Source organism: Condylura cristata, unplaced genomic scaffold (assembly GCF_000260355.1).
Source record: "Condylura cristata isolate star-nosed mole 26May11 unplaced genomic scaffold, ConCri1.0 scaffold00017, whole genome shotgun sequence".
Taxonomy (NCBI): Eukaryota; Metazoa; Chordata; class Mammalia; order Eulipotyphla; family Talpidae; genus Condylura; species Condylura cristata.
The window spans coordinates 31,174,901-31,199,490 of record NW_004567118.1 but is presented as its reverse complement, the minus strand read 5'-3'; the positions used below and the strand labels follow the sequence as shown (position 1 = coordinate 31,199,490).

Below are 24,590 nucleotides of genomic sequence, written 5' to 3'. Positions count from 1 at the left end.
TATTTTATGTTAAAATTTATTATGTACACAGTGGAAGAATTTCCTACAGTACAACCCTTGAGGGCTCCTATCCGCTATCTGCCCCCCAGAAAGGCAACCAATAAATGTTTCCTACCTGCCCTCCCAGAAATACTACATACACCCAGGCTTCCTCTTTTCACAGATGGGGGATGACCCCTCCGTCCTCCTTCACACTCTCTAGCCTCCACTTAGCAATCTATTTGGAGGTCATTCCACATCAGAACATAGCAAGTCTGACCAGTTTTCTTTCCTACCCATTAAAACTTTATTTTTAAAGATTAAATTTGGTGAAAGTCACAGATCCTTAGCGCACAATTTCAGATACTCATATAGAATGTGAGTAACCCCCATATCCCTCTTTTTCTCTCTCTGCCCAGAAAGGTCTCCACCCCCCTCCGTAACTGCATCTTTCCTGGGTAACCACTGTTTGATTTCTGTCACATTGGGTTTGTTTTGCCTGTTGAATTTCAATTAATGGAATCATACAGCACATATTCTTTTGTGTCTGATACAGTTTGCGTAACAAAATACTTTTGAAGTTCATTCCTGTTGTGTGTATCCAATCATTTATTATTGTTGCAAAGTAGTGTTCCATGATATGAATCTGCAGAAATTTGTTTATTCTCTTTTGATGGACACTTGGGTTGTTCCCATTGGGGGCTTTGATGAATAAAGCTGATATGAAATTCTCTGTACAAGTCTTTTTTTTTTTTTTTGGACATATGTTTTCATTTCTACTAGATGTGTGCCTAGGAATAAATCTCAGCCCTTTAAAAAGCTGCATCAGCTCTATGTAAATATGCACCAAAGAGTAAACAAGTTCCCTCTTTTTTTTTTTTTAGTGCCTCTCTTTCTTTTTTAAAGATTTGTTTATTGATGCATACAGAGCTGGGGTAGAGGCAAGAGGTTCAGGGACAGTAAGAGGATCACCAGAGACAGAGTGGGGAGCAGAACAGGCAGATTGATTGATGTATACTGCTGAGGGGAGCAGTGGGCAGGAGAGGTCTGCTGCGCCATGTGGGTCACCTCCTGGGCCGGGGATCAAACTCTCACTGAAGCGGCTGCAGCTAACTTGCAGTGCTGCTTTTCTAACCAGCTGTGCCACCAGGGAGGGCTCACAGATTCTCTCCTAATGGACACTTGGGTCATTTCAGCCTGATGCGAATATTGTGACAAACATACTTCTGCTTACATCTTTGAGAACACATGCCTGGAATGATGTGTGCTGGATGAAGGGGTATGTATACTTAAGTCTGGAACAGGTATTTCCAAACTGTTTTTCAAAGAGGCTGTGTCAATATATAATCTCAAGAACTGAACATGAGAATTTTACTCTCACACACTCTTGGCAACTCTCTGTATCATCAGATCTCAGTCTCCATTAATCTAACGATTGAAAAATGCTATTTCATGATTTTCATTTTATTTTCTTTTAATTGCAAGCAATGTGGAGCTTTCCTCCACATATTTATAATACATTTGTGTATCTTTTTGTGGTAGATTCTATTTTTCCCATTTGCAAGAATTTTTAAAAACATTCTTTTATTTGTAAGGACTCTTTATATAGGAAGGAAATTATTTGTTTTTCATAGGAATATTTATAATATATAAATAGTAAATAAACATTTAATTAAATATTATTTAAAAGGCTGAAGCTAGTTACTCTATTTAATCTTCTTTAAAATTTTCCCTCCTAGCTATTCACACTTTTTTTTTTTTAAGATTTATTTGTGCATACAGAACTGGGGTACAGGCCAGAGGCTCAGGGGCAGTGAGAGGCTTCACCAGAGACAGAGTGGGGAACAGAACAGGCAGATCGACAAAGTACACTGCTGAGGGGAGCAGCGGGCGGGTCAGGAGAGGTCTGTTGCGCCATGTGGTCACCTCTGGGGCAGGCGGGGATCGAACTCATGCAGAAGCGGCTTTAGATTCTCAGTGCTGTGCTTTAACCCTGCTGTGCCACCAGGGAGGGCCTATTCACACTTTTTTTTTACAAGAATTTCTGAATCAGGCCCTCCCTGGTGGTGCAACGGGTTGGGATGCAGCACTTGCTTCAGTGCAAGTTCCATCCCTGGCCCCGGAGCTGACTCACCTGGCACAGCAGACCTCTCCTGTCTTGCCCACTGCTCCCCTCAGCTGTGTATTCAATCACTGTGCCTTTTCTGCTCCCCACTCTGCCTCTGGTTAATCCTCTCACTGCTCCTGCACCTCTGGCCTGTACCCCAGTTCTGTATGCATAAATAAATCTTTTTTAAAAAAGAATTTTGGAATCAGCTTCTTTTGTTCCAAAGAAAACCCTGATTTTACTGGCTTTTTCTCCTGCTGCTCTCCCTCCCTCTCCAGGGTTCATTGACCTCAGCACTCAAGGCATTTGGGAACGAGTAATTTTTTGTTGTAGGGAGCTGTTTGTGCACGGTGGAATATTCTATTCAGCAGCATCTTGGTTGCTATTCACCAGCTGCCAAAGACACACTCCCCTACCCCTCAATGTCCTGCCAAATGTTAGGAGTCACTGATCACTCTGGCCCCTGTACGGGTCTCCTTCAAGCTCCTAGGGCACACAAAGGGTCGTCCTGCTCCCTCACCTTCAAATCTCTGCTCAAAGACTACTTGTCCCCTATTTCAAAGCATAATGTCCCACCTGCTCCCACTCTCTGTCCTGTCTGTGGCTTTCTCCATTGCATCTGCCATCTTCCAATACACTATATTTACCTCTTCAGTGCTGTATTTTGCTCCTCTCTCCCACATCTTGGAGAATGCAAGACACACAGGGTGGGGCCTTGTGGGGATTTTGTTCACTCCTGTTTCTGTTATGCCTGGAACACACCTGGTACATGAAGCTCAACAAGGAGTGGATGAATGAATGAATCAGAGTAGATTTGTAGATTAGGCTGGTGAGAGATGACATTGCTATAACACCGATTTAGCCTATATAGCACAATGGCTTTTCCATACAGTGAAAGTTTCCTTTTATGTCTTCCTGGAAATCTAGAAGTTTCTTACAGATGAGAATTCTAAATGCTGTTTGTAGAGAACATTTGCCCTTCTTTGCTTGAGAAGCTCAACTGCCTGACCGGCTTTGGGGGCAGGTCCTGCGTGAACAGAGTGACCCTGGTCTTCGGTGACATGTGGAGGTCCTCGCTGTCCCTCTTCAGGTTCACCCAGGCAGAGCTCTCCCTCAGCCTCTCCGGAGAGCCTCAACTGGGGGTGCTTCCTGGCCATCTGGGGGCTCCAGCCAAGACACGGAAGGGCTCAGGAGGGCTCATGTCCCAGCACTGAGGGCTTGTTTGTGGGTTCCCTTGACAGCAGGTGCTAGACAGGCTGAGGGGCACCTCACCTCTCCCAGCCAGTTCCCTAGCCTCCCAGGAGAGACCTGTGCCTGGGACCCCATGCCCCCAACAATTCCCATGGTGTTCTGTGGAACAAGGGTGTTGGAGAAGAGCCCTAACTGGGACGCCTCTGTGAGGACAGAGGAAGAGGGCTCTTTCTTCCCCTTCTCTGTATCCCCAGCTCCTTCTAGGCCAGCCTCTGCTTCCCACCTCACATGACACCCTGCCCAGGCCTGTGGTGTGAAAGTGGTGGGGAGACCTGAGGCCCAATAGAACTCTGGCCCTTCCTCTCGGGTGTGGTCCCGCACCTGTGAAATGGGTGCAGTAACCCTTCCAAGGTTCCGAGACCTCTGAACTGGCACACGGGGACAGTGACTGAAGGGGTTGGCTCTCCCCAGGACCTCCTTTTTTGCAGGGCCTAAAGCCTATCAGGACCACGTAGCCTCAGGCCCCCTCAAGGTCACCCTGGCTGAGCCTGAGGCAGGCTCCAGATGGGTCTGAAGTGGGATCTTGTGCCCTCACTGGAAGGCATTAAGACCTTCAGAGGCAGTGTGCTACTAACAGCCTATGAGGTTCTCCAACATAAAACAAGGTGGTATATAAGGTACTGTGTGGTCTTGCCTGTCCTGGCCCCACCTGGCCGTGCACTGGGCCTGGGCATCCCTGGCCCGAGGGGCCCTGCTCAGAACGCAGAGCTGGGAGACTTGCTGTCTCGGAGGCTTGGTGGGCGGCCCTGCAGCTGGTCGGGAGGCCAGGGCCAGGCGCCTGCCCGCTGTGGGGCTGTGGCAGTGTCCTGCGGTTCGCCACTTCACATTTATAGCTACAGGGCTTCTCAGCTTACTGTCCCTGCGGTGGGAGGCCTGGCCCTCTGGAAACCGCAGCTGTGGTTAGTTGGGTGCCTGCCCGAGTGCTGAGCTTGAAGGAGGCTCAGAGGCTCCCCAGGACACGGGGCCCAGCACTCTTGTGAGCCTTCCCTGGTCCTAGAACAAAGTTCAGGGCTAGAGGGACCCGCCAGTTTATTGACGAGCCCTTGGGACCCATCTCCTCAGTCCCCTGTGAGGGACAGAAATCTTGCTGGAGACTGGGTGCTCCATCAGCCCCAGCGGTCTCTGAGATAAGGAGTCAGATGGAGGCGGGTAGAGAGAGACTTGAGGCTAGAGAAGGGCAAGAGCCGGGTGATAGAGGACCGCATGGTCACCAGGTAGCATGGTCAGTGCTGTTTTTACAGCCAGTGAGATAAAACCAGCTCTTCTTCCACTGCCCGGGGCCCAGGTGGGCCCAGGTGGCTGCTCCAGGACCAGGGCTGGGTTGCCTGGCGCTTGTACCCTAATAAGCGCTCAGGGTGCACAGAGCTGCTGCTTTCCAGTTAGAATGTCTTTCCCTGCTGGATGGCACAGGCAATCTCAGTGCGGGAGGGTCAGCCCTGTGCTTTCCCTGGCCTAGCTAGTGACTCCAGCTGGCCAGTGAGGGTGGGGGCAGGCTGAAGGTAGGCCAGCTCCAGATGGAGTCCTGCCGTGACTCTGCCTTGCTCTGCCTCAGTTAAGGGGCCACCCAGTCTCAGCCTGACTCCCTGCCCTGGCCCTCCTCACCCCAGGCCTGGTGCCCTGACACTGGTCTGCTGCTCCCCCAGCTCTGGGATTTGAAGGGCAGGTCAGGGAGGGAGGGAGAGAGTCTGGGACCAGGCTTGAGACAGGCTCCTGGGGCGTCTAGAAGCTCACACCCTGCAATCGAGGGAAACCCCACAGAGCAAACAGGGGAGTGGAGTGGCAGGTAGGGCCATGATTACCAGGGGGGTGTGGAGAGACCCATGGGAGGGCCAACCCACCTTGGAGAGGGGAGCAGGAAGGCAGCTGCCTAAAAATGGATCTGAGTTTCCTATAAATAGAACACCTATTGGGTGTGCTTCTTTTTTAAAGTTATTTTACTCCAGCGTTCCTTTCCTTAGCAAACATCGTTGGCATGCCAGGCCATGGTGGTTTCAGCCTGGAGACACGGGTAGCTGCCTGGCTCAGGTCACCGTGCCTTTAATCTGGGTCTCTGAAACACAGACTAATTCAGTCCAACCTTTGCTGACCCCTGCTAGATGCCAACTGAGCTGAGAGATGGGGTCACAGAGAAGAATAAGTTTTTGTCCCAGCTTGGCGGTGGTTTCTAAGTGACAACCACCACACAGATAATATAAAAAGGAGAGGGTTCACTTATCTGGGATTCAGCACTGGGGTCTATTCTAAGGATGAGTGGGAAGCCTTCAGGCCCTTCTTGTGTCTTGCAACAGACAGTTACTAAGCACCTCCTGTGGGCCAGGGATCAGACTGTGACAGCCGGGACACAGTCTTCCCTGAGTTTAGTAGGAGACTGTTCTGTGAGGGGTGAGGACACAGCGTCTTAAGTGTTAAGACAGATGTGTGTGCGAGATGCCATGGAGGCTAGAACCTCTTAGAAGCTCTAAGAGCAGACAGGAGAGCTGAAGTCGTGTGGGAATCGGCAGACTGGTCCCGCAGCTTGGCGGAGGCAGCAGGGAGGCTGAGCTAAGAGGTTGGGATTGTGCTTCCTTCGGCCCAAGTGCTCAGCAAGGTGCCCACGGGTGTGTGCCCACTGACGCGTGCCAGGAGCAGGCCTGGTGGTGTCAGTCAGTTGCCTGGGGATGAGCTGTGTGGTGAGAGGGTATTTGCAAACAACCTTCATGTGTGAGCTGGATGGCCTCAAGGCCCTTGCTTCACCTCTCTGAGCTCCATTTCCTCCTACATCAAGTGGAAACTATGATAATGTTAGTCACGCCTACTTGGTAGGGTGATGAGCGTAACTGACACACCTGAAGGGCCTAAGACAGAGCCCAGCCCTGCAGGTCATCAACAGGTGAGCGCTGGTCTGTCTCCTGCACCCGCTGCTGGAGACAGGCCTGGAGGGGAGGGGGGTGTTACTGGGAGGGTAGGACAGTGGCGCACCAGGTCTGAGAATGGGGCCTAGTCCCACCCTTACTGTCAGGGCATGAGTCTTAGTGGGGCTGACAAGTGGATGGATCCCAGGATGGAGAGGAGCTATATTCCACTGGATGGGAGTGCCAGGGTGCTGATTAGCTCCGGGGCCCCTGAGTGTGAGCCTGGCTCTTTTCTCTTCTTCTTCTTTGAATCAGACCCCATTGCGCTATGCCAACCTGTGACAACTGTGCCCCAAAGCCAGGGCTTAGCCCATCGAGGTCCATAGCCCAATCAGGGTCAGGAAGAGAGCAGGAATTGGGACCCTTCTGGCATGTAAAGTCTCTGAGGCTGGCCTGCTCGAGGGTGGCGCTCTCCTCTGCTCTCCAGGCCCCCTGCTCGGGCCTGAGGCTCAGGCTGGCCAAAGTGAAGCACCCCGGTGGCCCATAGCATCAGTGGTCTTGTCCAAAGCCCGGTGCTGACTTGGCCTTTGTGCAGTCTGCCCGGGGAGAGACTCCAACAAGACGGGCCTTGTGAGAGACCCGTTACCTGCCAGTGCTTGGCATCCAAAATAGAATCTTGAGGAGCAGCAAAGCCTTTAATTCAATGTGTCCCAACAGCGGGTCGGTGTGGGGATAACTATGATCTGACTGGCTGTGAGCTATAATTATGGCGTCAGAATAAAAAATTACAGGCATTGTGTGGGCTTGTTTTAAATATAACGTAATCCATACCGTCCTCTCTCTTATTTGCTGGATTTGAGGTGGAGTCTTTGGCTGTTGGCACAGGTTTTGCCTGACGTGTTGCAGATAAAAATGGCTCTCGCCCAGTGAAAGGGCACAGTGGGAGGCCTCTGAGACCCCTAATGTTCTCGACTGCCCTGAGCCCACAGCCAGGGGTGCTGGTGTCTGCGTAGCCCTCCTGTGGGCCCCGTCATCCCCACATTGCGTCCACCCAGCGCGCTCCTGCCTCCAGCCTCCCCCAGCCAGTCCACCAGAAGCTGCTCTGTGAAACAGTCCTGATGCACAAGAACCCAGGAATGGCACCCCTCCGTCTAGGGAGTAACTCCAAACTCCAAGTTTTTTCATATCTTGGCCCCAAGTCCCTGCTTAGTGACACGCTGGGAACAGCAGCTTCAGGAGAGTGGTGCCTTCAAGGGCCCTGGGGTGCGACTGTGTGGGCTTCCTCGTGGGGTCCACCCCTCTGGGCTGACTGTGAGTCTGCAGAGGCTCCTTAATCCCTGGGCTTTAGCTTCTCCACTGTTGTTGAGGGTGGTTGTGAACGTGGGGTGAGGTTATATTCTGACTCACCTGCGCCTTGTTTCTCATCAAGCTTCGGTTTATCTATTAAGAAGGCAACAGACTGTCTCTCAACCTGTTTTTTTTTTAAATGCTGCTTTTTATTTATTTAAATACATATTTTACATCATTTTTCCTTTATGTACAATGCATGCTTTCTCTTCTCAGGTGTAGTCTCCATAAGATTCCCACCACCCATCTACCTGTGCACCATCACCACAGTCCCTTGTGTGAGAACACGCTATTTCCTGGGATAGCTAACTGTGTGTGGTGACTGCATGGGTTAGTTTTGCTTTCCAGAAAGCAAAAGAGAAATACATGTGCAGAATCTTAAAACACATTTCTTCCCTGTGAGTAGGATCTAACCTGTGGGGAAAATCTGTGAATGAAGATGTTTTACTTTAGTGTGCTATGGTACACTCTGGAAAAGCTGAAAACATAAATGCCCAACATCTGGGTAACAGAAGTGTTTGTAGTGTTTCCAATCAAAAGTCCCATAAGCAGTCATTAAAAGTGTTCACGAAGAATATTTCATTACGTTGAAAATGTTTGCAATCTACTTTGAAGTGAACAAAACAGATACAAAATTGAATATATGATCTCAGAGATAAAAATATATAATAAAAAGTCAAGATAGAAATATAACAGCAGTTGTCTTTGATCAACTTATAGGACTGCTGTTTTCTCATTTATTATGTTCTGTATATCAAATATTTTAGAATGGACAGGCATTACTTATGTAAAAACAAGTTTAAAAAGAGTTCAGTTAAAATGTTAAATAAGGGCCCTCCCTGGTAGCTCAGCAGGTTAAAGCACAGCACTGGAAAACTAAAGCCATTTCAGCACGAGTTCGATCCCTCCTGTCCCGGTGGTGACCACATGGCGTGGCAGACCTCTCCTGACCCGCGCGCTGCTCCCCTCAGCAGTGTGCTTCATCAATCAGCCTGTTCTGCTCCCCACTCTGTCTCTGGTGAATCCTCTCACCACCCCTGCACCTCTGGCTTGTACCCCAGTTCTGTATGCATGAATAAATAAATCTTTAAAAAAATGTTAAATAAAACAAGAGGGTAGAAATTAAGTCTGAATTCCCTTCTGGCTTTTAAGGCTCTCTGGTTCTAGTGCACTGGGACCAGCACAGGGCCCGAGCAGGGCTGCAGACAGGGAGGCACTGGGCGCACCCTCCTCAGCACCAAGCAGGGTCAAGGGAGGTCTGGCGTCCGTGTCAGCAAGTGGCCAACCTGAGGCTCACAGGCTCACGTGTGCCCTTGCTCTGGCTCCCCTGAAGCCAGTTGCCTTTCTGAATTCTCTCTGAAAAATGCCCCAGAACCTTCCCGCCCTGCTCTGGAGTGCCGGCGGTCCCTGTCTGCCAGTGGGTTTCCCACCCCAGAGGTGAACTCTCTCTGCTGCTTTAGCCAAGGTACCTGCCGGAGCAGGAAGGCAAGCAGGGAGCTGCTCTCCGTGCTGTGGGAGCCTCTGCTGCACACATTTGGACCCATGTGTCAGACCACACATCCCCCACTGCCAGGACATGGAGTCCTGCCTGGTGAGCTGTCCTGAGGGTGGAGAGCCCTGGCTGAGCCCTAGCAGAAGGAAGGGTCCTGAGCTCAGAAGCTCGGAGGCCTTCGAGGCCAAAGGCGTGAGTCTGGGTCTAGCCGGAAGCTCATCAGTACTTGTCCACCTTCAGAGATGGCCGTGCTCCTGCCCAGCTAGAGACCAGAGGAAGGCAGAGGACTCAGGAGCTGAAGTGCTGAGGCCGACAGACTTGGGGACAGTAAAGAGAACACAGCGAGAGGCAGAGGTGGAGGCTGACAGCTGGAGGTGGTGCCCGCAAGGGGCAGGGAGGAGGTGCCCGCAAGGGGCAGCAGCATCTACAACACGAGTCCTCAAGGCAATCAGAGAAATGTAGATTACAGTAGCCTACTGTGTCATTTTACACCTACTAAATTAGCAAATGTTAATGAAATTATAATGTCTCACGCTGTTGAGACTGTGGTAAAACCAGCCTAAACACACTGCTGGGGTTGTGTACATTAGCACAGCCTTTTAGCGAAGAAGTTGGACAATATAGTTCCAGAGTTATTAAAATCCTCACCCCTTTTCACGTGATGATTCCACTCCTGGGAATGTGCGGCCAGGAAATAATTCAACAGAGAAGGAGAAGGCTTGCAGGTAAATGGTGAAGGCAGTGTTGTGATGTTCAACACGCTGTGCACGCTTCTTACGGCGGAGAATGTGAAGACAGGGACAGCTTGGGACCCTCAGGGCAGGTGCATACAGGCAAAGATAAAACCACCTGTAATGGAGATTAATAATTACACGAAATAGCTGCAGGGGTGCGGGGCGCGCCCACCTTTGCTGGCCTTGACTCCTGGCTGGCCAGACATTCCTGTCTTCCCACCAGGCGACCTGCCCAGCCGCTCCCTGTCTGGGCTTCTCCTAACCGTGAAGCCTGATCCGCAGACCTCAGATTAGTGGGGAGACCGTCTCAGCCAAGACTGCCCACCTGTCAGCTTACTCCAGCAGCCTGCAGAGTCCAGGCGGTACCACTGAGTCACTCCCATGTCACACCTCAAGAACCCAAATCAGAACAGAAGTAGGAGAGCTGGGTCCTCCCTTAAGAAAAGGGATGAGGGCCCTCCCTGGTGGCGCAGCGGGTTAAAGCACAGCACTGAGAAGCTTAAGCCACTTCTGCATGAGTTTGATCCCCGCCTGCCCCGGAGGTGACCACATGGCACAGCAGACCTCTCCTGACCCGCCCACTGCTCCCCTCAGCAGTGTACTTCGTCGATCTGCCTGTTCTGCTCCCCTCTCTGTCTCTGGTGAATCCTCTCACCCTCTGTATCTCTGGCCTGTACCCCAGTTCTGTACGAATAAATAAATAAATCTTAAAAAAAGAAAAGGAATGAGGTGATCACACAGGTTCTGAAGCGTGTTGCTACTGGCAAATGCAGCAACCCATTTAAGCCAGCTGAACTCTGGCCTCCAGCTGGAGTACCAGGGGGTGAGAGCAATTTATTGTACCAGACTGATGCAAAGGGAGAAGGAATTGTGGGGTTACCCCTCTTGACCTGCCCCTACAGTAGGCACTAATGGTTCTGAGCTTGAATCATCCAGTCCTATGTGTTCCCTCAGCCCGTTGGGGCCACGGCAGAAGTGGGCACTGCGTGGGGACTCTGTAAATTTGGTGAGTTAACAGCAGAAGTAGAAAACCACGGAGTATATGAAGGAGCATGTGTCATAAAGAGTTCTGGTTTTTCTTTTTTTTTAGTTTCCCCCATAATATGGATCTTACTTTTTTTTTTTTTAAAGATTTACTTACTCATTCAAGAGTTGGGGTACAGGCCAGAGGTGCAGGGGGTGAGAGGATTCCTCAAAGACAGAGTGGGAAGCAGAACAGGCAGATCTACTGAAGTACACTGCTGAGGGGAGTATACTGCTGAGTGGGCAGGTCAAGAGAGGTCTGCTGCGCCCATGTGGGTCACCTCTCTGGTGGGAGATCGAACTCATGCTGCAGTGGCTGAGGATTGCTTCACAGTGCTGTGCTTTAAACTGTTGCGTCACCAGGGAGGGCCCCCTTGCTTTTTTTTTTTTAAATATTTATTTATTTATGCATACAGAGCTGGGGTACAGGTCAGAGGTGCAGTGAGAGGCTTCACCAGAGACAGAGTGGGGAGTAGAACAGGCAGATCAATGAAGTACACTGCTGAGGGGAGCAGTAGGCGGGTCAGGAGAGATCTGTGGGTCACCTCCGGGGCAGGGATCAAACCCACACTGAAGCGGCTTTACCTTCTTAGTGCTGTGCTTTAACCCGCTGCACCACCAGGGAGGGCCTGAGTTCTGGTTTTATTCAAGGCCTGTCCGGCCTTCCGAGTGTGGCCTTAACTGCGCTCTGGAGAAGCCATGCCCCCACACTTGCCCTGCTTAGTGCCAGGGAATGCCCTGCCTCACGAGGACCAAGAAGAGTGGCCACACCTGTGTCACACAGCCAGACCTTGCTCACCTGGCAAGGTGGGGCATCAGGGGCAGGAGACAGATGGCCAGCTTTGGACACTGTAAATAGAAGCTGAATCTAGGCCATCGGCAGGTGTCTGGGCTATGCAGGTCTGGTGCTCAGGAGAGACACTTGGATGGAAGAGACATCAGCATTCGGGAAGCGGCTGGCCTGGTGTAGGTGTGCAAAGTGAGAAAGAAGGCTAAGGAAATAATTCTGGGGACATGACACTGGGGGGTTGGACTGGAAGGAGGGGGCAAAGAACATGGAAACCAATGGAGGAGAAACTTTTGAGGGGGGCATGTTCCCTTGGGTCAAATGCTGCACTAGGGAGAATGGGGACAGAGAGAGGCCCCTGGGTTAGGCACTGGGATTTCAAAGCCCCGAGAGAGAGAAGAGCAAGCCGGCGGTGGGAAATGCAGAGTGACTGCAGCAATGCCCTTGGAGAACACCTGGACCTCCCTGCAGGACCAAGGCACTTGTGGAGTCTCTCAAAGAAGCTGTCACCCCCAAGCCAAATGGGATAGATTTTTCCGCCTACCACTGTTCCCCCAGCTCGGGTCCTGTTTGGCAATCCTCACAGTGCTGTTTGTTCCAGGCTCCGCCTTGCCACAGGGCAGGGATCGTCTGACCTCTGCTGTCCGCTGTCTGTCATGGCATAGACTTAAAAATGGCCCCGGACTGGGGGGCCTCAGGGATGCACTTTTCTTCGAATTTTTGATTAAATAATGAAAATTGCAAATGAATTAATTTAAAAATTCTAATTGGCTTTAATACGCAATTTATGAAGCAGGGACCATTCCATCTAACAAGTAGAAGAGAGTTCTGAAAAGCTGTACGAAATGTAAGTTTTTATAGGCAGGAAGAGAACAAAAGAAGAGAAGAGGGAATTGCTTCAGCTAACCTACCTATGGGGACAGAAAAGGCTCAATGGCACATTATCATCCTTTCCTTTGAGGAATGGAAAAAACTTCTTCCTGAGTGCTGGCCAGAAAATCATACTGCACAGGTAAGACTCTCTCCCTGAGGGAGATGGAAACTGCAGTGAGGTTAGGTATTCGGTGTTTGTGGGCTTAGCATAAGTGATCCATTTGGCAACTGGCAATTTCTTTTTAACAAGGGCAACTCCCCAAATTAACATATTTCATACTCAGTGGAACCTAGGAGTTTCACTAAGTAACCTTTGCCTTTAATGTTTAAGCACCCCAATTATTTTCTTATTTTGTTTCATTAATGAGAAAAATGCTGACTGTAACCTACTGATTTAGTGTCAAGAGTCCTGGCCTTTTTCTTGGAGTTCAAAAAACCATGTTGTTTCCCAAAAGTGTACCATATCACTTTCAAACCTTTGGCCATATCCAATTGCTTATGGAATTTTTTTCCTTTAAATAAATTTACTTAAATATACTCAAATGCCCACTATAGTTAGATATTTGTAATTTTAATTTGTAACTATAATTTTGAGGACTTGTATTTTTTTTCCTGGAGACATACTAAAATAGGTACATTTATTAAATTAAAATGTGCTTCCAGGGCCTGGTGGTGGAATGGGTTAAAGCACTTCAGCATGAGTTTGATCCCCACCCCAGAGCTGACCTCTCCTGACCCTCCCACTGCTTCCCCTCAGCAGTGTATTTCAGCCAATCTGTCTCTTCAGCTCCCTACTCTCTCTGATGAATCCTCTCACTGCCCCTGCACCTCTGGCCTGTACCCCAGCTCTGTGTGCATAAATAAATAAATCTTTATAAATAATGAGCTTCCACACTTCCTAAATCACCTCACATATCAGGGGTCTGTCTCCATTTTGTAAATCACGAAGCTAGAGATTAGTCCAAACATCACATTGTATAGTAGAGACAGTGAGCTGAATTCATTAACCTGAGGTTGAGGTTTCATTGGGGGAAAAAATGTGTTGTTTGGTCACAGGAGGGGAAAAAAGAAAAGGAAGGAAATTTATTTCTAGCTGGCCCCAAAAATGCCACCACAGCCATGCTCTGTGTTGTCTATTTTTACTGCTTTTGGAGACAGGATCCTACCAATCATCTCCTCAGAGTCCTGATGGCTGTCTATAATTTCCCCAGCAGCCTTTTAAAGACCTCTACAGGTCTTAGACAGCTTTATTTATGGAGATCCTGATCTATATCATATCATGCATATTGAAATGTACCCATATTTTCTTAATAATTTCAAATTCTCTTTGTTAAGTCAATTTTAGAGTCGATTAATTTTCCCACACTTCAGCCATTTTTGCAGACCCCTATAAAGTTCTCAGGCCTGAAGCTGTGCGTGGAGGCAGTGGCCCTGGAACCGATAGAAAGGAACCTAATCAGTGAAGACACACTACCGGCAACCTCACTCCTATTGCAGGTGGGCCAAGCGCTGTGTGACCAGCAAGGTGCTCTCGCCCTGGGTCTCACTTGCTTCATTAAGATGAAGGAACTAAACTGATGACTAGGAAACCAAGTAAGATAATCAGAAAGTGCTTATTTTGGTGAATATTTGGCTTATAACAAGAGTTGAGTAACTCTCTTTTGAAAGTTTAAAAAATAATATTATCAGTGTATTAAAAGCCACAAACTTTGAGGATATGTCTGTGACATGAGTGAGAATTTGTTGCAAACACTTAAAGGGCTCATAAAACCCAGGAAGAAAAACATAAGAAGAGGGCATCCCTGGTAGCCTACGGGTGAAGTCTCAGCTCTGTCACCCCTGTGGCTGGATCCAACACCAGCCAGGGAGTCACCGGACATGGCCTGGCAGACCTCTCCTGGCCTGCCCACTGCTCTCCTCAGCATTGTATTTCAGCCAGTCTGCCTCTTCTGCTCCCCATTCTGTCTCTGGTGAATCCTCTCACACCCTGCATCTTTGGCCTACACTCCAGTCCTACTAAATAAATAGTAAAATTTAACAAATAGTTTAGAAGTAATCAAGAATATGAACAGTCAGATCTCAGAAAAGGAAACCAACCTGCATAGATAACATAAGGATAAATTTTGTTAGAGGCCCTCCCTGGTGGCGCAGTGGGTTAAAGCGCTGCACTAAGAAGCTTAAGCCACTTCCGCATGAGTTCGATCCCTGCCTGCCCCAATGTCATCCACATGGCACAGCAGACCTCTCCTGGCCCGCCCGCTGCTCCCCTCAGCAGTGTACTTCATAGATCTGCCTGTTCTGCTCCCACTCTGTCCCTGGTGAATCCTCTCACCCTCCGCATCTCTGGCCTGTACCCCAGTTCTGTATGAATAAATAAATAAATCTTAAAAAAAAATTGTCAAAGAAGAAAATAATATTCAAATTTTAAAAGGTTCAGCTCAGCACCCCTGAGCTGAAAGGGTGCTGAGTAAGGGTGTTGAGTGACTGCTGGTGGTGGTGATGTTCTGAAGTGGGGTGCAATGAAGCTGATTCTTCAAATATTGGAACATTGCAGAGTGGAATCAGTTTCTGCTGAGAAGACCCTGCTGTTGCCGGGAAGGGAGGCAGGGAGGGAAATGCATTGCTGGTGTTATGTGCATAGGAACCACAAGGAGGCAGGATACCCAGAGAGAGTGGAATGGGAGAAGTCTGGTTGCAGGTGGCAGGCCTTGAAGGCTTCCCCTAGTGTCCCTTACTGATTAAGTTCAACATGCAGCCGGCTGGCAAAACAGAAATGTGATTTATGAAGTCATAAGCTCAGCTACAATGTGGAAAATGGAAGAGGTTTTTGGAGCCAAGAGATGAAAACTTAATTGCCATTGCCCACTATATTGGTTAATAAACTTCCAGCAAAAGAACAACAAATTGTTTCTACACAATGCAACTAGTCTTTATAGAATAAAGATGCTATTACCTTCTCACCCAAAAGGGGACATAAAGTTTCCATAGTCACTGTCTCCATCTTTGGGGGCAGCCAGACTAGCTCTTCACTAGGATAATAAGTCCCACCTGAATATTCTGTCACTTAAAGACTCAACTGTAAAGTTAATCTCCTGCAAAACTTGTATTAAATAAGGATACTTCCTGCAAAGGTGGAGTCAGAGGGATTGGATTTAGATTTACCCTCCTGCCTAAAATGCCTAAATAAAGCAAAACAAATAACACATGAGCACTGTAGCTGTTACTAATGCCTGGAGAAAGCTTTGAGACAGCAGCGTAGGGAGGACAACTGTGCAGAGGACTTCGGTCTTCCTGAGTTGCAAAGATGGAGCTGGTGGCCTGGAGAGCTCAAGGCAGCCAGAATATTATTTGCAGGGCAACATCCTGGAAACGAGGGCGCTGCACACAGAGAACAGCCATGGTTGGCCCAGAGCGTTCAGCTGAGGGGCCATCACCACAAGCCTGTGAGAGCAGGAAGATAAATTCCCGATGTAGAGGGGATCAGTCTCAAAGTTCAAAGTTCATGTAATGCCAGGAATCACCTCTGTTCCTGTCAGCATGGTGGAAAACTTCATAATCTGGGGTTGGAGGTATGAAACAGAGAAATCAAGAACATTTTGCTCACTGGTGGGAAAAAATTAGCTCTTGATTTAACACTACTCTGACCCATTGAACAAAGTTTTAAAAGCAAGACCTGAAAAGACTAAAACTATTTCCAAGTAAGTTTTAAAGGGGTTCTAGGACAAAGTTCAAGATATATTTTTTTTAAGATTTATTTCTTCATTCATACAGAACTGGGGTACAAGCCAGAGGTTCAGGGGCAGTGAGAGGATTACCAGAGACAGAGTGGGGAGCAGCACAGGCAGATCGACGAAGTATACTGCTGAGGGGAGCAGCAGGTGGGCCAGGAAAGGTCTGCTGTGCCATGTGGGTCACCTCTGGGGCTGGGGATCAAAGTTGCACTGAAGCAGTTGCCGCTAGCTCGCAGTGCTGTGTTCAAACCTGTTGCGCCACCAGGGAGGGCCAAAAGTTCAAGATATTTTTAAGAATACAAAGATATCCAACACTCAATAAGGTAAACTCCACAATGTCTGGGGTGCAAATAAAAATGATCAGGAATGCAAAATCATGTAAGTACACCCCCTAATGAGGAAAAAATTCAATCAATGAAAGCCAGAAATGATGTAGATGACGTATTGTAACAGATACAGGTTTCATGGACTCCACCCCCATCCCAGATACTGGAACTACTAATCCCATCACTACCAATAAGAAGCACCCTGGGGCCTGAGGGTGGAGCTGAGCAGCCAGGCTGGGGTAAAACCCGACAGGTGGGCTCTGGGGGTCTCGGCCTGTGGTTCGCTGCTGGCCTCTCTCTCCCTTGGCCTTGTGGACAGTGGCTAGTCGCTTGGCTCTTGATCAGCTTTCAGTGTGCTTTTGGGGCTCCAAGTCAGCAGAACCGGTAGGATGCTCTAGTTAACTTGTATCTCTCTTTGTCTTTCCCTGGGTTGTACATTTCCCTTTCCCCTTGTAAATAAACCCATTATTGACCCTTTGTGTGTGTGTCTGCAGTACAATTGAATCCTAAGCGTATGGGTGAGGACCCACAGACAGGCAACTTAGTTCATATTGGGGTGCCCTGTAACAGTATCTAGAGGCAAAGACATTAAGATGGTTACCAGAAACCACTGGATTTATGACAGATTAAACATTGTAAATAAAAATTTGAGAACTTGAAGACATAGCAATAGAAACTACCCAATGCAATATGGAGGAAAAAGACAAAGATAAATGAACAATCATTTTCCCATGTTGTGTGTAAACAAGCAGTCTAATGTAACTGAAATCCATGAGAGTGTATCAGAAAAAATATTTGAAAGAATAAAACAAAAGAAGTCCAAACTTGATGAAAACTATAAAACTACAGATTCAAAAAATAAACTCAGGTACAAAAAAACATTGACGAAAATGCAAGAAAACCAAGTAAAAAAAACCAGAATTACAATTCAATTGCTTACAACTAGTGATAAAGTGAGTAGGGTAAAGGAAGGCTGGTCAGGTGTTTATGTGGCCGGCCTCCATGGTTATCACCTGCGGCCTTGATTGTACTAACACAGGAGGCAATTGGGAGTGTGGATGTTGGGCACGTAGGCCAGATCGATGGTGTATGGTGTGGGCATACGTGAGTGGGCACACCTGAGGGTAGGAGGGTGGCATCACACAGGGTAGGGGATTGCTAAGAGGCCGAGACCACAAGAGAAGGCCGGAGTGAACAGAGAAAGAGTAAAGATCCCTGGGGCCTGGGGGCCCCCAGTTTCCCTGCCTGCTGGACCTTCACCTGGCTGCTACTACAGAGAGATAAAAAATGATAGATAATAAAGAAGTCTTAGAGAAGCCTTTATACAGAGGAACAAAGATAGGAGAGAGCGGATCTCCTGCTGGAAAAAGTGCTAGTCAGAAGGCAGTAAAAAAAAAAAATTTTTTTAAAGATTTATTTATTTACGCATACAGAACTGGGGCACAGGCCAGAGGTGCAGGGGGTGGTGAGAGGACTCACCAGAGACAGAATGGGGAGCAGAACAGGTAGATGGATGAAAGCACACTGCTGAGGGGAGCAGCGGGCGGGTGAGGAGAGGTCTGCTGCACCATGTGGGTCACCTCCGGGGCAGGGATCGAGCTTATGCTGAAGTAGCTTTAGCTTCTTAGTGCTGTGCTTTAACCTGCTGCGCCACCAGGGAGGGCCCAAACAACAACAACAACAACAACAACACTTTTAAATACTGGGAAAGAAAATAAAAATTTTTACCTAGCAAAAACATATTTAAAAAATGAGGGCCATTGTTGCTATCCCACTGACCGCTACATTCCCCCAAATGTAGGAGACTCAGGGCTGCAAGAAGGTGAAGCAGGAGTCTGGAGTCTGGAGTGCGGAATCTGTTTATTCGGACTACCCATGGACCTATATAGGATCTGATATGCCTTTGGCGGGGGGCGGACAGGAAATATACCCAATGCAGGGGTGGGGTGCATGTTTGTACCGGGCCTGGGGCTTCTTGCAGTTTCTGCTAAAAACAAGGTAGTAGGCTGCAGCTGTTTGCAGGACGGTGTGCACTGTGCTCTGCTGGCTTGTTTGCTGGCATACTGGGGAGTGTGCTCACCCATGCACAACATCAGCCAGGGCAGACAGTTGCATCTGAGGTCCCGTCCAGGCAGCCACAGAGGGCAAAATATTCTACTGGACATACAAGAAGGGACAGAATATATCACCAGCAAACCTGTACAAGAAGAAATGATGAAGCAAGTCCACTCTAAGCAGAAGGGAAATGCTACCAGTGGATCCATACAAACGAAGGGCAACCAGCCAAAGCGGAAACCACGTGAGTGAATACAGAGGGCTGTTAAACACCATTCAAGTTTGTTTAAAAGATAATCAGCTATTTAAAACAAATATGCTAACAATGTACTCTAGCATTTATATGCATAATTAAAGTGTATGGCCATGGTAAAAAAAAAAAAGGTGGGGAAATAAGGAAGTAAACTCTGTAAGGTTCTTATAGTACAAGTATAGAGTAGGATAACATGTAAAGGTATAATAAGTTAAAAATATTTGCTATAAACCCTAATGAAACTACTAAAATAAAAAAAAAGCAATAAGCTAAGTAAGGAGGGAAAGTGGAATAGTTAGAAATAATTAATCCAGAACAAAAAAGGGAGACATGGAACAAAGACCAGAACAAGCAAACAGAAACAAGAGCTACATGGCAGATTTAAACCCAAGCATATAATTACAGAAAATATAAAGTGACTAAAAGGCAGGAAGTATTAGGTTGGATTAAATACAAAACCCAATATAATACAACAAGCCACTTTATTTTGACTTTTTGTGACTAGTTTGTCACTGAGTATAATGTCTTCAAGACTCATCCATGTGGTAACTGATACACATCAAAATGCCCTCTTTGTTCAAGGCTGAATACTACTTCTTTGTATGTATAGATCACATTTTGTTTATCTTTTAATTCATTGATGGCCTCGAGTCACTCCCACCTTTTGGCTATTGTGAATAATGCTGCTATGGACAAGGACATACAGATATCCAACTCTGCTGTCAACTCTCTGAGGTATGTATCTAGAAGTAGAATTATTGGGACAAATCCACTTTAAATATGCCATAAATAGGTTGAAAGTAAAACAGACAAATGCACCCCTCTAATAATAATCAAAAGAAAGCTTGAGAAGCTATGTTCTGTGAAATAAAATAGATTTCAGAGCAAAGAATATTACCAGGGATAAGTGATGAATGGGTCAATTTACCAAGAACATTTAACAAGATGAGGTAATGTTTATGTGGCTAATATCAGGGTTTCAAACAGGAAGGAGGTGTTCTTAGAATCTCATAGGAATGAGTGCTATGTAGAATTCCATATAAATGTTACCTCTTTCTTTCTTAGTATTACTCACTATGCTCAATGTAAATTAAAATGTAAATTAAAATTAAGGACATCAGACCTACCTTTATTTGGCTACTTAATGAAACCATCCTGGGGGGCAGTGAACAGTGACTATAAGAAGCTCTGCTTTTGGCAGGTTACTTTTGGCTTCTCTGGGCTTTAGTTTTTCCATCGGTACCATAAAAATTGACTGTTTTGGGGAAAAAAAGCTTTTAAACACAGAACTCCAAATGAACAGCATCTAACTTATAACAGGGGAAACCTTGGAGAGGCTGGATCAAGTATCCTGGGCTCGGACACCTGTTCTAGCCACACTGGGGTGGTAGTAACAGCAAGAATGAGGGACAGGAGTCTTGGGAAAGCTAGAGGCCAAGTTGAGCCAAATATCTCACTGGCTGGGCTCTTGATTCTTCCCATGGCTTGTGAGATCTGGGGAAAGAGTATTTTAGTAATGACGTTCTTTCATTTCAAATATTTTCGACACAACTTGATTGCAAATAAGTATGCTGAATTTTGGCAAATGCCCTCAACCTACATATAATTAGTGGATTAGGGGATCATAGCTGGCACCCACTTTTCCTCAGTATGATTTGTCCCTATTTATTTATTTTCAACTAGCCTGGTTAGCAATGACTGAAGGCAAGCCATAACTATGGAGTAGCAAGACACCTCTAAAGGGTTAGTGGACAGAGACACTATGGACTTCCTTTGCTGGGGATGGAGGGCCAGCGTTGCTCTTGGCTTTTTATTATATACACACTGGGCTCAGTATTATATACCACGCCACAGATAAAGCACCACACCTACCTCCATCTCCTTCAGAGCTTCCGAGGAAGGACAAGGTAGGGCGGATGGGCAGCACACACTTACAATATGCAGCAAGTACATTAAAAGTCTTGACAGACAGAGCTTCTTTAACATACTGGATCATTTTAAAGCTGTGTAATCTGATGCGTAAAATGGTGCGTGTGGTAAATACCTTACATATCCATTTCCTTCTTGTCTCGTCTTTTTTGGGATACTAACTTGCTCTGCGTATATCTTTGGATTTCAGCTTTGAAACATAGATGAATGAAATTTATCTTACCTAGAAATAAACCTATGAAACAAGGGTAACAAAAAGGAAGATGCTATCGGGATCCTATATACTCCTAAGAGAATCGTCATCTAGAAACCCAGTCTTTGTTTTTTTCCACAGTGACCTTTCGAACAGTCTCCTAGGTACTACTAAGAATGGGACAGAAGCAGTTAATGCAGCAAGGTTTGGAAGGATGTATACAGGTAACTGACATTGCTTCCAGAGGATGGAAATGGAAGATGACAAATTACTGCAATTTTCTTTACACATTTTAAAATTACTACATGAGTTACATTAAGCATATATCACTTTGTAGTAAAAATGTTAAGAAGGAACATTGTTAGAGAAAAGCAACTACCCGTTCATTTAAAAAACACTGATGAAGAGTGTTTGTATAAAAAAGCATTGCCTGTCACATTTAAAAGAACTAGTAAGCTCACCAAAGACTAAAATTCTGAAGTCCAGTTATTAGTTTAGAACTGACTTTTATGAGGCAGAAGCCTGACAGTAGTCTTTGGGGTGTTATACATTGGCTTGGCCTGACCTCCTCTTCAGCTGGGCAGTACAGTACACACCCCTGTAATTCAACAAAGTATTGTGGGTATGATTTAGAACCACATGTGGCAATAGCAAGCACCCATACCTCACAATGAAGTCCCACAGAATCAAGGTCATTTACATCCTGCTAGATTTTCTTCTGGGTAAATGTCACATAAATTATGGAAAACAAAGGTATAAGAATCCCCCTCAAACAACAATATCCCTCTCCTCTGAGAGCTCTTGCTCTCACAGTAGACAGAGGTGCTAAACTCGAATCCTCTTGCATAATATAATGCTGCTGTAAAGTGGGGTGCTCTAAACTTATAAGCTGCTAGAATCTTCCAAGTTTCTCAACCGTGGCACTACTTACATTTTGGGCAGAATGATTCTTTGTTGTCAGGCAGTTGGGAGATGAGCTGTGCATGATGGTTTAGCAGCAACACTGACCTCCACTCAGTGGATGTCAGTTGCAACCAACACCCACAGTGTGACACAAATATCTCCCGACATTATCACCTGTTCCCCATGGGGAAAACCTGCCTCCAGTGGAGAATCACCGTAGAGATCAATTCAGTCGCTCTTCAATCACCCCACGAAAACCTGGGGCTAGGACTACATATTAATATAGTTGCAATACTCTCCCTTCCCCCACCTCAAAAACAAAGAACAACCTGGACTTCTGAACCTTTGTTCTAATACCTTCTTCCTAGGAGTAGTGTAAAAGTCAATTTTTCAGAAGCATTTTTCTTGTAGGTTAGTGCAAACTTTCCCTCTTATTTGTGGCTGCCAAAGGACTTAGGCAAGGAAAAATTAGGCAGGTCAAACCAGGCCCTAAGGGGATGAGCCAAAACTGAACTGATTTTCTCTTCTAAGCCTGATCTTCCCCCTAATATTTCTCATCACAGAGAATGGTTCCACCAAATCATGCATCAAACCGCTCAAGTCAAAATTTAGAAAATCATTCTGGAGTCTTCTATTTCTCTTTCTTTCACTTTCCACACACACTAGCAAAATCAGATCTGTCTCCAAAACATTCCTGATCTCCAGAGCCACATTACTTTTCTCCAGAGCCACCGGCCTGCTGCCTTAGCTTCCTGACACTCATTTGTTCTCTTATCCTCTGCATCAGTGCCTCCCAAGCTCACACTTGACATTTTGGGCCAATCCTTTAATAATGGGGGGAGGGGAGAAGGAGGCAGTAGTGCTGTCTTGTTCACTGTAGGAAGCTGGGCAGCATCTCTCCCTGGTTTCCACCAGCAATCCCAGTAGCACTCTCCAATTGTGACAAACAAAAATGTCCCTAGACATTGCCAAACATACTCTGGGAGGAAAAATCATCACTGATAGGGAACCTACACCCTACACAAAGACAGGTTTCACCATGCTGAAAGTCCTCTAAAATCTTCCCCTTAACTTTAGAATAAAACCCAAGCTCCTTACCGTGGCATACTGTGAGATCTCTATGCAGTGGCCGCTCATATTTCTCCAACACCTCTCTTCCCTACTGCCCTCATCCTCCAGCCACACTGGTCCTTCTGTTGCTTTTGCAAGCTTGCTCCCATCCACCCTTTATATCTGCTGTCCCTTCTGCCTACAATGTTTGCCCCCAGATCTCGGCAGTCCACAGCTCAGCTGCTGCACACTCAGCCTTCCCTAACCATCCTTCCATTCTCTCCCACGTTTCCCTGCTATGTTCTTTATAGTGCTGATCATGGTCTTGCTTTGTCATTTGTCTGCTTCTTCACAGAATGCAAGCTCCTCTCTAGGGCTGCCCTGTTTACTGCCTCTTGAACAAGCACCAGAATAATGTCTGTGCAGAGGAGGTAATCAATAGGTATTTCTTCCCTCCAACTGCAGGTCAAGTTGGTAAGCCCTTCTCTTACTTTCTCTTCTAAGATTATTCCTGACTGTCAACAATGATATCTGCCTTCACAGTTCATCTTTTAACATTTGCCCTATGTTAAAAAGTGTATGGGTGGGGATAAACCATGTACAAAGGTTCAGCATAACCACTTATTCTGAAGCATAAGGAAAAGTCAATGAATGAATGACTGCAAATCTGTTTCTCGCCCCTCAGATTTTCTGCCAGTATTGACAGCCATTCCACTGGTCACGACTTCAGTTTGGCTCCTATCCCCTAAGTTCGATGCACTGAAGGTCTTTCAGGGTTATCAACCCCAAACTCACCTGCTCAGAGCCTCTTTGTAAACCCAATGTATACAGTAGCATGGATCTCAAAGCTTTTTGTGCTGGCTTCAAGCTAAAACAGTTCAGTGTGTCAAAGGCAGATGGCTCAGGGTAAAGCATGGTCAATAAATGTTGGCTGAGTCCCCAAAATGCAGCTTGGTTATTTCCTATATTGATTTACGGGCTGTTTCCACGAAACCGGAGATAATTGGTCCACCGGGCTGCTGGCTGGCAGCAAACTGGAGGCATTTCTGTCCTGGCTGACGGCCCGTGGCCCTGTCGTGGCCTTTGGGAAGCAATTCACCGGGTTGTTTTTACGTTCTGGCGGGCTGCCGGCTTGTCCCGCCGGGGCGGGCTCTCCATGCGGTGCACAGCAGTCTCCACCCTCAGGGACGAGGCCTTGAAATGGCGGGATGACGTTTCTGTGCGCTGTGAGGTTGTTTCCACGTGCTGGGAGGACATCTCGAGGACCTGAGGGAGCCGTTTTCCAGAAGGGGAGAAGATGGATCCCTCACTGCGGCGTTGGGAAGTCTCCACTTGTTGGAAAGATGATTGCACCTGCCGGGAGGATGTCTCCACGCGGTGGGACGAAGTCTCCACGCGAACCGTCGACGTCTCTTTGTAGCGGATGGTGTCCACCCGGGGCGAAGAGGGCTTGCCCCGAAAAGGGGAGGCCATTCTACACAGTAATGATGTGCCTGGGGCCTCAGGAGGCCCCCACCCAGATGTCCCGAAAGTCTCTCGCCTAAGGCTGACGTCACAAGCTAAAGAATGACATCAGAGCAGCATGTTGCGTCACCGCAGGCACAAGGATAGACGAGTGCCACGGCACGGTGACGTAGAGGTCGGGTGGGGACTGCAACAACCCTTCAAATACTACGCTCTGCCCGTCACTGCTCCGCGGGCCCCCGCACATCTCCCTACCCTTTTC

General features: G+C 47.3%; 1 protein-coding gene across 1 annotated transcript; it reads right to left on the bottom strand.

Annotated features, from left to right (window-relative positions):
- Positions 1-8,613: 8,613 nt before the first annotated feature.
- LOC101627706 (chromosome unknown open reading frame, human C17orf100) lies at positions 8,614-24,337 on the bottom strand. The gene is made up of 2 exons (XM_004685117.2): positions 23,660-24,337; positions 8,614-9,856 (listed from the first exon to the last, which is right to left on the bottom strand). Exon 1 carries the CDS (start codon positions 24,335-24,337, stop codon positions 23,960-23,962), a length of 378 nt encoding a protein of 125 aa, XP_004685174.1. The 3' UTR covers positions 8,614-9,856; positions 23,660-23,959.
- Positions 24,338-24,590: the final 253 nt, after the last annotated feature.